We start from the raw sequence: 11,717 nt of genomic DNA, 5'->3' as shown, positions 1-11,717 counted from the left end.
CCCTGAGCGGGTTTGGGGGTGCGGGGGTCTCTGCCGGTGCCTGGGCACCCACCACGCTTGCACGCATATCTGGGACCCCCCCCCCCCCTAACAGCCACACACGAGTATGCACCAGCCGAGGGGGTGGGGGACACTTGTGCCCCCCGGACGAGACCCTCCCTCCCGCCAGCATCCCCGCCAGCCACCGGTGACTCAAGGCCAGCTCCAGCACGGCGCGCACCCAACCTCTCCTCCAAATGAGGCAGCAAACGAAGGAGGCTCGTTAATCAGCGGTGGTGCCGTGCTCCCATTGTGGTGGCTCGGCCAGCCCCCCGTCCCCCTCTCCGGCCCCCTCCCCGCCACGATCCCAGCCTCTGCTCTCTGCAGCCGTAGCCCTGCGAGCCGGCCACGCGCTCGAGGGGTGACACGGCAATTAGCACCGGTGGGTATTTAACGGCGGGCGAGGCGAGCTGGTCAGCTCAGTCCGGGCACGGGCTCGGGGCGGCACGGAGCAGGTCCAGGACGGGCGGCATTGGGGCATCGTCCGAGGCGGAGAGGTGAGTTGCTGGCGGCCGTCTGTCTGTCTGTCTGTCTGTCTGTCTACCCCTGGGTGCCTGCTTTGCACCCTGCCTCGACAGGCAGCGAGGAGGCAAGGGCTGGTGGGAGGCAGCTGGGGGCAGCGGGCAGGGCACCCACCAGCACCCCCCAGACCCCAAAACGGGACTCAGCAGCACCGATCGCTGGTGCTGGGAAGGCGCCCCCCGCTCTGGCCGCATCCAGCGATTTGGCTCCACGATGGGCAACTGGCTGCAAAAGGGGAGAGCGCGGAACAGTGGCAAGGTGCGAAACAACGCAGGGAGCACCCCGAAGCGAAGCCCACGGGTGGGGGGGTTGCTGGGGAGGACAGGCGGGGGCTTAGGCTCAGCTAGGTTCAGTGCAGGAGCGAGGAGCACCCACAGCAGCCCCCCACCCTGCAAGCACAGGGCAGAAACCCTGGCCCCCATCGCCTGCCATGACTTTAAAGGCAATATCTCCAGGAGAAAATCATAAAAATAATAATAAAAAAAATCCATTTCCCCTTTCCGAGCCTTCGCGGGGGGACGAAGGGGAGGCAGAGCAGCCCTGCCCGCGCTCAAGGTCACCCCGGGTGCCTGCGGCATTGCTGCACGCGGTCCAGGACCACGCTCCCTCCCGCTCTGCTCAGCAGACCCTGCTGTCGGCGGGGCACCTCCGAGCCCCATAAAGCAGAGGGATGTCGAGCACCTTCCTCTGCGCTCGCATTAGCCAGGCACTGCAGGTAGGACCTGCGCATTGGGAAGATAAGGCCGGCTCAGGTGAATGCACTTAAGTCCTCCCCGCAGTGCCTCTAAGAGGAGCAGGCGGCTCCGGAGCCCATCAGCCTTCCCGGCTAATAGCCCACTCAGCCAGCCCCATCCAAGCAAAGCCCGGCTCTTGGCTGCAAACCAGGGGAGTAGCTATAATTTGTGAGCTCAGAGCTGCTAAAGATGAAGGGGAGCGGGTCTGAAGGAGGCAGCGGAGAGGTAGAGCGAGCTCAGACACACACACCCCCCCCCCCCAGCATCCCCACTGCAGCCGGGTGCTGGTGCGGAGGCTGCAGGAGGAGTGGTGGGTGCTGGAAGGGTTTTTTTGCAGGGTGTAGGGGTGGCGGGGCTGGTTTGTGGGGGCTGCAGCAGGGATGGGGAACACGTGCTAGCCGAGGGCAGCCCTTGCTGCTGCTTTAGCTGCTGCCCGAGGATGCTCTGTGGTTTACCGACACGTCTTTCCCTTCCTGCGCTTCCCCCAGATGAAAGCACCCTACTCGCTGTCCTGCCTCTTCCTCCTGAGTCTGGGGGCCTGCTTCCCTCCCAGCGAGCTGCAGGAGCAGGGACACCCCGGGGAAGGGACCCCGCTCAAGCCCAGCTGGGAAGCGGCGTTTGAGGACTTGGGTGCCGGCTGGAGGGCAGGAGCAAAGCGGAGGCGAAGCGAGGAGCCGAGCGCGCTGCTGGGCATCGTGCGGGAGCTGCGGGGCTACGGCAAGGAGGGGACCGGGCAGCGGCCGGGCAGGCAAGGGGGCTCCGAGCTGCTGCCGGCGGGAGGGTTGAAGCGCAGCGGCACGCTGGGGAACCTGGCCGAGGAGCTCAATGGCTACAACAGGAAAAAAGGGGGCTTCACGTTCCGCTTTGGGAGATGAGAGCCCAGACTCGACCCCCCAGCTCCTGCGGGTCACCCCGTCCCGTCCTTCCCTTCCATCTCACCTAGGTTCGCTCGGACAAAAGAGTATCGGGGGGGGTTTGCTGCTGGGATTGCCTTGGGGAGGAGGGACACCGCGTTTGCTCCACTTGCAGCCCTGCTCCAGATCTCATGTCCCTGTTTCCAGCCGGTGCAATGGAAGAAGAGGAGGGTGCCTTAAAAAGAAGCCACCGTGTCCCTTCCCCGGTCACGCGTGGCCTTTGCTGGGGCACAGGGAAAGGGCCCTGCGCTGGGTCTCCAGCGCCGCGGCGCAGGCGGAGAGCAGGGATGCCACAGTAGGACAGGCGGAGCCGGCAAGGCCAGGGGCCGAGGCTGGAGGGTTGAAGGGTTACAGCGGGATAGTCCTGGTGGTGACAGTCCCCTGGGGCTTGCCTGTAGCTGCCAGCCAGGGCAGGGCTGTCGGGGAGGAGCAGGTCCCTCAGAGCTCTCTGCAGAGTCACAGAGTTGCTGCTCTCCTGCCTATTAAGGAAAAGTCCCTCCGGCAGCAAATTCTGCTTAGTGTCAAGATGCCACTTACAAGAGCCGGCTCCTGCGTGCAAACCAGGCCAGAGCAGCAGGGTTCGAGAAAATTTTGTCCTTAGAAATCCCTGGCGTGAGCACGGAAACCTGCCCTGGCATCACCAGTGCTGCTGCAGTCCCACCGCCCCGCTCACCCCCCCGACCTCAGGTGCTGTCGTAGTCCTCACCAGGGTGAGACGGCGACGACCGACCTTCAGCGTCCTCGTCACATCCCCCCAGCACTTGCCTGAAAGCCTGCCCCTTCCTAACCCCCTCCTGGCCTCACCTCCACCTATTCCCAGCTGTAGCTGCTGCAGAAACTTGGGTGCAGAAGGGCTGAAACAAGGACCCCTGCGCCTACCCGGGACCACCAACGGGTGCTCGGTGTCCTTCTGCTCTCCAGTCCCCTCCGCTGCCAACGGTGCAGCTTGGGAGAATCGCTAGCCCCAAAAGGCAGCACAGCCACGGCTGCGAAGGACAAGCCCCACTCTACAGCAATTGCCTTCTCCTTTGGGTAGATTTAGTTCTGCCAACGCCAATGCCATTTGCTTTTGTGCCTGCCGCTGCAGGCAAAGGTATTAGTAATCAGAGGTCTAACTACCTGGCTTGCAGGCACTAACGGCAAGTTAGACACCTAATGACTGTTAATATTTCATTGCAGGCACAAAAATGAAGCAGGGCAATGATTTGCAAGCGCTAAATTGCGCCCTCAAAATCAAAGACCGTGGCAGGACTTGGGGCGGGGAGGGGGGGAATCAGGCTCCAAGAGGTGCATCGTAATATCCATCAAGCAGACAGACCACTTAATACGGCGCTGCCGGGGCTGGTGTGAGTTACTCTCGCAGCAGGAGCGGTGCGCAAGCAAAGGCTGAACGGAGGCAAGCTGGAACCCGCAGGAAAACACCAGCCGTGGGGCAGGCAGGTCTAGGGAGGAGTGATGGAGGCACAGGAGCAGGCTCCCCTGGGGAAGCTACACGCGGGTCACAGCCCCACGGGTGCAAAAAGGGAGGAACTCCGGATTTGCAGGGATACGGACGATGCCAAGGTTTGGCCCTCGCACGAGGACAGCGCCGGCTGCGAAGGCGAAGGAGATGAAGGGCGTTTTCCTTCCCCTGCATCTCTGCTGCAGTCATCATCTTGCACCGCAGGGACTACGGCAGCGACCAACAAACCCGGTGGCACTCGGGGTGGCTGAGCCCATGCAGCCCCCAACCCCGGGCACCCCCAAACCCACCTCCGATCCATCTCGACTCCCACCCCACCAAAGGCCGCCGGTTCGGGGGACGCAGGCGCAGCGATCACATCGCGGAGACGGGAGCTTTATCGATGTTTCTATGGCAACATCTTTTTTTTTTTTTCTTTTCCCTTTCTTTTGAGTGTTCAAACCATCAATAAATCTGCACTGATCAATTTTACCCTGCGCTGGAGTTGGGGGGAGGGATGGGAGGGAGGAAGGGGGAAGAGTTTTGAGCAATGCTGGGTTAGTGAGGGCCGGTAAATCCCTGGCTTTGCCACGATGCAGGGAAAAGCGGCACCGTCTGTTGCGGGAAGGGAAAAGAAACCTGCTGAGCGATTCTGGGGCTGGGGAGGATGCCTGGGCTCCTGCTCTCAAGTCCAGGTGAGGAACAGGGTCAGAGCAGCGTGATAAAACCCCACATATAACGAGGCTTTGATTGAAGTGCAATAACCCTCTGTATAACTTATTTAAAAGTAAAAGCCAGTGCTTCCCACAGAGCTTACCTGGCAGGTGGGACAGAGCTGGGCTCAGCCCGCACGCCCGGGGGGCTCCTTGATGGGCAGCTCCGTGCTGTGGGGGCGATGCCATCACCCCCCTCACCCGCCGGGAAGAAAGGGGCTCCTGGCAGGCCGCGATGTGGGGCAGGCGAGGGGTCGCAGCACCCCTGGAGCACCCCTTGGCTGATGTGCTCGGGAAAAGGCAGCTCCAGGCTCTTCGTTATTGCTCCTTGGTGATTGAGGCTGGGGGGGGGGAGGAGGAGGTGGTAAAAGTGATGGAAAATAACTGCCTGAAGTTTGGGGGTGTTGTCTGGGAGGAAGGAGGGTGGAATACACCAGGAGCAACCCCCAGGAGGCTGGAAAGCCCATCCTTGCATGCTGGACATGGTGTCTCCCGTCCAGCTCCCATGGGAACATATTCCCCCTCCCAAGGGAACATATTCCCCCTCCCAATTCCTCCCCTCCTGGGTCCCTTTGTGGGGCAGCTCCCAGGGGGACACCCAGACCCCCGACACCTTTGAGAGCCAGAGAGCTCAGAACCAACCTGCACACCGATCCATAAGGAGCCAGATTCACTGCAGCATGGCCATGCAGGCGGCAGAGCAGGGTGTAGACAGGGCAGGATGACTTGCCTGGAGCACCGGCACGACCGCCTGCCACGCAAGACAGCCCACAAAGGGATGGCATCAAGTAGGCATTGGATTCTTCTACACATGGCCAGTGGACCCAGCCAGCAAGGACCGATGCAGACACGTGCTGCCAACTTCGCCGCTGCTGGAACCCTCTATAAAACACCCCGTTATCCTTCCCTGACCAGGGTACAAGCCTCGTCCTTGCCCCAGCCCCATCTCCACTCATCTGCTCCATTCCCGTAGGCTGCTCCTCATTTTTCCGCCGTCCCGAGCAGACCCGCAGCACTACAAACACACACAACAGGAGCAGCAAATCTCAGAAACCCAAGTGGATCCTCTGTAGAGAAAGAGGCCTATTTAATCACGTCCAGGGGACTCGTGAAGAGGCTAATGCATCATAACTGGGTCATTCAGCACTGCGGCTTTGGGAGCACAGGTAGGACCTTTATCAGCAGACTGGATGTTAGGACAAACACATAACCTTCAACAGGGGGGCGATTGCCGAGAAAACAGTTCAGAGTAGCCTGGTTTGCAGGTAAACTTTCTGCTGAGCTGGATCTACTGTTGAAAAAACACCGAGCAGCACTCCACTCCCAGGGAGGGCAGTTTTGAGCCCAGCCTAAACAGTCAAATGACTTGCAGGGCTGTCCCAAACCCCACAGCTTTAGGGGCCCCGACAGCACTGTCAAGGCATCAGGACTGACCCGAGAAGCAGATTGATCCAGGAGCATCGTACCCAGCAACCTGCCCAGGCCAGGCCTCACCCTCGGACCAGGAGCAGCTCCCGAGCCCATCCCACTCCGCTGCCAGCCCGCTTTTAGATGCACGTGCGATGCCACGAACACTCTCTTCAGAGGTGACACAGAGCTTAGGTATATTTTCCTCTCTTTTCAATCGTGAAAGGATTAACGTCAAACAAGGAAGAGGCTGTCAGTTGGCCCCCGATCATCCCTGGGGGCAGGCAATGCTCCCGCACACCTGAGAGTGCCGCTGGTCCAGCAGCATCTCTACAAGACAGGCTGCCACACCAGCCTATCTTTAATAACTTTTTTTTTTTTTTTTTTTGAGAAAGAGTGTAAAACACTGACTGCATCTTGTGACAAACAACTTCTCCACAAAAGGCAGGATGACATTAAAGGAAAACTTAAGAGAGTGAACATTGTAATTTCAAAGACACAAAAACCAAAACAAAAACACAAACACAGCTATTTTTCCCCCAGAGCACTCTCACTTTCAAGCTCAATAGCCTTGAAAATTGGTGCAATCAAACTGTTAAATGCATTGATCTGTTAAATCAACTCCTACTGTACTCAGCTAAATTTAGCCTTTAATCCCCTCTCTTTCACTCCCACCACTGCAGATCCCAGGGCTTTCCCCAGCCAGGTCAACCAGCCTCTGCCTTCCCACGACACCATGGACTCATCCCTAAGCAAGGAGAGATGGAGATCACCAGGACTGATCGTATTTAGGGGCAGGTTAAGCTTCTCCATCTTCCCTCAGCCCACAGCTATTCACTGTATTCAAGTCTTTATGCTAGAGATTGTAAACAAAGAGCAGCCTGGACATTGATCTTTGCCAGGGTCATCACCACAGAATAACCAGGAACCCCTTGTAGCTCTGCGTGTACGTTCACCGGACACCACCACTTTGCCAAAAAGTAGCCCGAGCCTTGCCAAGTGCAGACCATTAACTGCACTTACACTTGCCAACAGCATCCTCCTGCTCTTTTCATCTTCTTCAGGCTCATTTAGAAGCGGCCCAATGCAATCACCGTCACAGCAAGACAAGGTTTCCGACAAACCTTGTTCCCATGGTCCACCAGCGAGCAGTTCCCTGTGCCAGGACCGACAGATTTCACCAAGGACTTGTTGAGGGGATCAGAAATAGGGTGAGCTGGGTTATGACCCTAAACCATCACTGAGCAACTGCGGGACCTCGGGGACACCACTCACTGTCATCTGCCCTTGTTTCCTTCTCATCCTTTTTTAGTCTTCAGCATCTGCACTAATCAAGGCAGTATCTCATTTTAGAGGCTGCTTAGTACCTGGATATGTCCCTCCCTCAAGATTTCCTGGAAAGGCTGAAGGTACTCTGAAAACAGAAGATAAGGATGGACAACCAGAAATGAGGGAGGGAGCAGCCAGAACTCTCTGAGGACAGAAACTCACAGGTCATTTCACAGCAGAGGAGGAGGAAAAAACAACAGCAGCTGAATTACCCAATACAAACAATTAAAAGGAAGAAAAGTTTAAAAGTCAAATCTCTGATTTGAATCTCATTGAAGACAACAGCAGTCTTTGATTCAAAAGAGCTGATGACAGAGTCTTTATTCTGTGCATCTTTTTTCTCTCCTGACTTTTCAGAACCAGATCAAAAGGACACGGAAAGGTGCTGCTGCCTGGCTCTGACCAGACCGCTGTGCCGAAGGGCCCCGGTGAACCACTCAAACAGGGAACCCCTCTTTTCGGACATGGAGTCTAAGGGGAGGTAACTGGGTTTCAAAAGCCTTGCTAACAGACAAACACGGGTTTTCCTCAACATTGATTTATTTTTAAATATACTACGCAAGAGAGACTGGAATAAAAAATAAATCAAAAAAATGAAAAATAGAGAAAGAGAGGAGGAAGAATTGAAAGTCGTGTACAGAAACAATCTGTACTGGACCAAATTAAAGGGGAAACAACCCCCTTAAGTATCACAGAGGTGAAGGACAGAGCTATTTACACACTGTAAAAAAGACAAGTCTACAAAAGTGTGTAATAACGAGATACAAATGTATAATATAGTGGCACAATATGTTATCAAAGTAAAAACAGTACCTCCAGGAAAGAGACAGTCCAAGGGTTGGTTGTTTTTTTTTTTTTTCCTTTACATTTTTAAAGGCAGCCTGTGGCAGAAGTGTGTATTTTCTTTTGAACATTTGTCATGTGTTAAGTCATGGCTGTTTGTGAGGGCGAGAAGTGGCGTGAACACACACGAGTGAAGTACTAGAAATCATATACAAAACAAACAGTTCCAAAGAGAACAGAATAAAATACAATTGAAGGCAATTAGTGTTTAAGATACACAAGAGGGGTCACGAGTTACTGAGGAACAGGACATGGAAAATGCTTTTTTCTCGTTTGGAACTGTTAAGAGGAGTTAAATTGCACTGTTAATAGCCCTAAACCTTGTTCTTTCACTATTTTCACGAGTCACAGTTAGTTCCCAGTTGTGTTGCATTAGTTGGGAAGGTCACAGGACCTTGGAAAGGAAGCCCAGGAGTCCTGCTGTCAGCATTTTGTGGCAGTTTCCTCAGGAGATGCACCCAAGAGAAGCATCTGCAGTCTTCACAGATCCTTGTTTGATGCTGGATGGAACCACACTGGCATGAAGGTAGTGACGGTTTTAACCCCAAAGTACTGGCATCTGAGCTCTTCATGGGGAGTTAGCACTGGCACGGAAAGGGAGGCACCACAGCCCCTCAAAGCACAGGTCTCTACGGGAGGGCAGAAGCCAGGTCCCATCTCCACTCATAGAACAAAACCCTGGAAATTCAACTAGAGAAACAGCAGTTCTCGCTCATCTGCGATGTGCAAGCTCAGCTGAAATGACTGTTGGAGGCACAGTGGTAACTCTGAGCTCATCCTAAGCTATGTCCCCCTGCTGCAACCCTCCTGTCTTTCAGGGAGCGATGCCTTGCTCAGCACCAGCCTACTGCTCCCTGACCTCTGCAACCCTCCACCCCAAACGCCAGCCCGATTAATGTTAGATATCACGAGAGTGTGACAGCACATCCTTCCTCAGACCTTCTCCAGTCCTCTTTCGCTACCAAGGGAGATCTGCAAACAGGCTCCTGTGCCACTACATTAGAGGGTGCTGTCTGCAATATTTTGAACCCGAGCAATTCGTTTGGGCTCAATAACATTAAGAAATTACTGAAAACACAGAAACGAAGGGCAGCAGGCGGAATCATAGCAATAATTCGGGCAAACATCACTTGTAGCATTCTGTCATCAAAAAAAACCTTACATTAACAATTTTCCCCCCTTCCCACCCAAGCACCAAATCTGTCGCATTAACGTCTGGTAAATGTCAGACTCGGGCCAGGGACGTGTGCTGCAACTCTCCCAAGAAATGCAGTGGGTATATTGCTATTCAAACAGTCATCCTTGTGTACAGTGGGGCAGAGGGAGGGAACGAAAATGCAGTAGAAAGTCCTCCTGAGGAGGATGGCATCTCAGTGTCCACCAGTCTGGCTTCAGTCTTAATCATCTGTCCAGAACAATAAAATATTAATAAAAAGGCATGGTGTGACATCAGCATTTAGACTTGTAGTCCACAAGGCAAGAACTCCACAGATAAGACGATTACAAGTATATGAAACACAGGGAATCTGAGTTAAGAGGGTGGAAAGTGCCTCTTGAACACAGCCCTGCCCTTTGGAGCTGGGGCATCCATTCACAGTCTGTCTTTCGCACAGCCCTAACCTGAACGCCCCAGTCCTTTGTCAGTCCACACGTTACCCTCTCCACAGTTGGCTTTGGCCCATTGTGATTTATTCATTTTTTAATTTTTTTTTTTAACCTGGCTTCTGCTACCTCTGAACAATGTCGCTGATTTCTTTCACTGAACTGAGAAGTTTGCTAAAGTCCTGGGTGGCTGCAGGACCACTGCCAGCTGTTGCCGGGCAGATCTGAAGCTCCCGTAGGTTATTCTCCAGCTTATTGATGGCCTCCCGAAAGGCAAATTTGTTCCTCATCTGCTGAATGGAGTCCACATAGCTCACGCAGAACGTGTAGAGGTTCTTGCCAGCCTCCAAGACAGCGCTGTGGCTTGCCATTTGTTCAGAGTTCTTGCTGATGGCGATCCGCAGAGCCTCAGTGCTTTCCAACACCACCCCTTTAGTGATGGTGCCACTGGCAATCCTCTCTGGGGGCTGCCGGGTCTTCCGCAGCGAGACCCTAGTGGATATAAGAGGGATGAAGGCTGTAGATGATGGCTGGTCCCCGCCTGGGGCAGAGGGTACAGATGAGGAAGAGGCAGCTGGGGCCGCCGTGCTCATCAGCAGCTTTGTAGAGGACTGTGGCTTTGGTACAGAGGGGATCCCCAGCTTTTTCACACCTTCCCCTGACTGGTTTGGCTTGACAGCATCGCTGCTTGCAGCCTCTCCAACCTGAGTCAACTGTTTGGATTTCAGCCCAGACACCACATCTGCTGCTGCTTCATGGCTGGGACTGTGAGAAACCTTCCCAGGCTTGCTGATGGACGATGAAGAAAGCGGAAGCGGAGGTGCTGGTTTCAGCTTCGATAACTTCCCTTTGTCCTTCCCTGCCGACTCTGAGGTCTGCTTGAGCCTCCTCAGCCGTGGCTCCTCAGAGGAAGCCTTGCCGGCAACCACGAACCCAGCAGGGTTGGGTTTGGCAGCAGAACCTTGGTCCATCATCACAGTGGTACCTAAGGCACTGGATTTGACTCCATCGTCCTTGTGGAGCACGCTGGAGGAAGGAGGGGCAGCAGGTTGCCTACGGCCAAGTTTTGGCGTCAGAGTGGGAGGGCTGGAGCCAGGGCTTGACTCTGCATCTTTGAACACGTCATCAGTGGTCTCTTCATTTTTCTTAAGCAGCCGTGGAGGAGGGGTCACTGTTCCCCTGACAGAAATGTCTGTCTTGGCCTCGTTTGCCCGCTTCCGAGGCAGTGCTGGCTTTTCACTTTTGTGTCCTCCAAAAGTAGAGGAATCAAACTGGCGTCCCGTGGACTGCAAATCCCGAGGCAGAGTCACAGATTTCCATTCTGTGTCCTTTGCTCCGTGGGGCACACAGGAGGCTGAGCAGGACCTTAAGAAACGCTTGCTGGAGTTGGAACTACTCTCCTCTTCACCAGCCACCCCTCGACTGCTGCTCATCGTGCTCGACTTCTTCCGTAAATGGGGAGATAAAAATCCAGAGTTCCCAGCAACAACCCCATTGGTGACACCAGCCCCGTTGCTTGGGCTCTGAAACTTGGAGGGGTCAGCTGCATCTGTGGGGGGTGCAATGAAAGCTCCATTGCCAGCATCCCTGCACTCCTCCTCCCCACCCGCCCTGCGGTCCGAGTGGCCGTCCATCTCTCTGAAGGAACTGCTCCGTTTCGGAGGGGTAGGGGCAGTCTTCTTCTTCTTCTTGATAAGGGCACTGAAGAGGTTGTGCTTTTTGTCTTTCGGAAGCAGCCTCTCATCTTCATTCAAACTACTCTCCATGGCCACCCTCTCCTTCCGTGGGAGCAAGGGGGAAATAGCAGGTTCATGATCCAGAGGGTCTGCAAGGGAAAGAAAAGAGTCTATTGAGCATTGCTTCAGGAGCCAGAATAATCATTTTTCTTCCAGGATCAAACCACTGCAGCACCTCCGAAAGGTGCAGGTTCTGTAAAGAGACACAACTTCAGACCAGAAGTAAAGCAAATACAGCCACATTCAAGCCTGGACTGAATGTGGTCCCTAGTCCTGCATACATTCATTTCTGAGGTGGCCTCTACAGAACTCGGCTGCCAAATTACCCTCCCTGTAGGCTTCTGATTTAAACAGCGACATACAAACACAAAATGTTTATGTTCAGATTCCCGCCCTCACATCTGGAGACTTGTCTAAACTTTACACGGTGAAGAAGA

The 11,717-nt window shown here is 54.7% G+C and overlaps 2 protein-coding genes across 5 annotated transcripts in view; one reads left to right on the top strand and one right to left on the bottom strand.

The window, feature by feature from the left end:
- Window positions 1-433: 433 nt before the first annotated feature.
- Window positions 434-3,426, top strand: LOC115335167 (pyroglutamylated RFamide peptide). The gene is made up of 2 exons (XM_030000495.1): window positions 434-536; window positions 1,784-3,426. Exon 2 carries the CDS (start codon window positions 1,784-1,786, stop codon window positions 2,168-2,170), a length of 387 nt encoding a protein of 128 aa, XP_029856355.1. The 5' UTR covers window positions 434-536; the 3' UTR covers window positions 2,171-3,426.
- Window positions 3,427-7,394: 3,968 nt separating this feature from the next.
- ABL1 (ABL proto-oncogene 1, non-receptor tyrosine kinase) overlaps window positions 7,395-11,717 on the bottom strand; it is an 83,086-nt gene continuing 78,763 nt past the window's right edge. For all 4 annotated transcript variants that reach the window (XM_030000429.2, XM_030000433.2, XM_030000431.2 and 1 more), the window contains one exon: window positions 7,395-11,369. In XM_030000429.2, the coding sequence (XP_029856289.1) occupies window positions 9,670-11,369 (1,700 nt within the window). In that variant the 3' untranslated portion in view covers window positions 7,395-9,669. The remainder of the gene's footprint in view (window positions 11,370-11,717) is intronic.

Source organism: Aquila chrysaetos, chromosome 24, assembly GCF_900496995.4.
Source record: "Aquila chrysaetos chrysaetos chromosome 24, bAquChr1.4, whole genome shotgun sequence".
In the NCBI taxonomy this organism is placed as follows: Eukaryota; Metazoa; Chordata; class Aves; order Accipitriformes; family Accipitridae; genus Aquila; species Aquila chrysaetos.
Note: the sequence above shows the minus strand (reverse complement) of the source record. Positions and strands in the feature narration are given on the sequence as shown.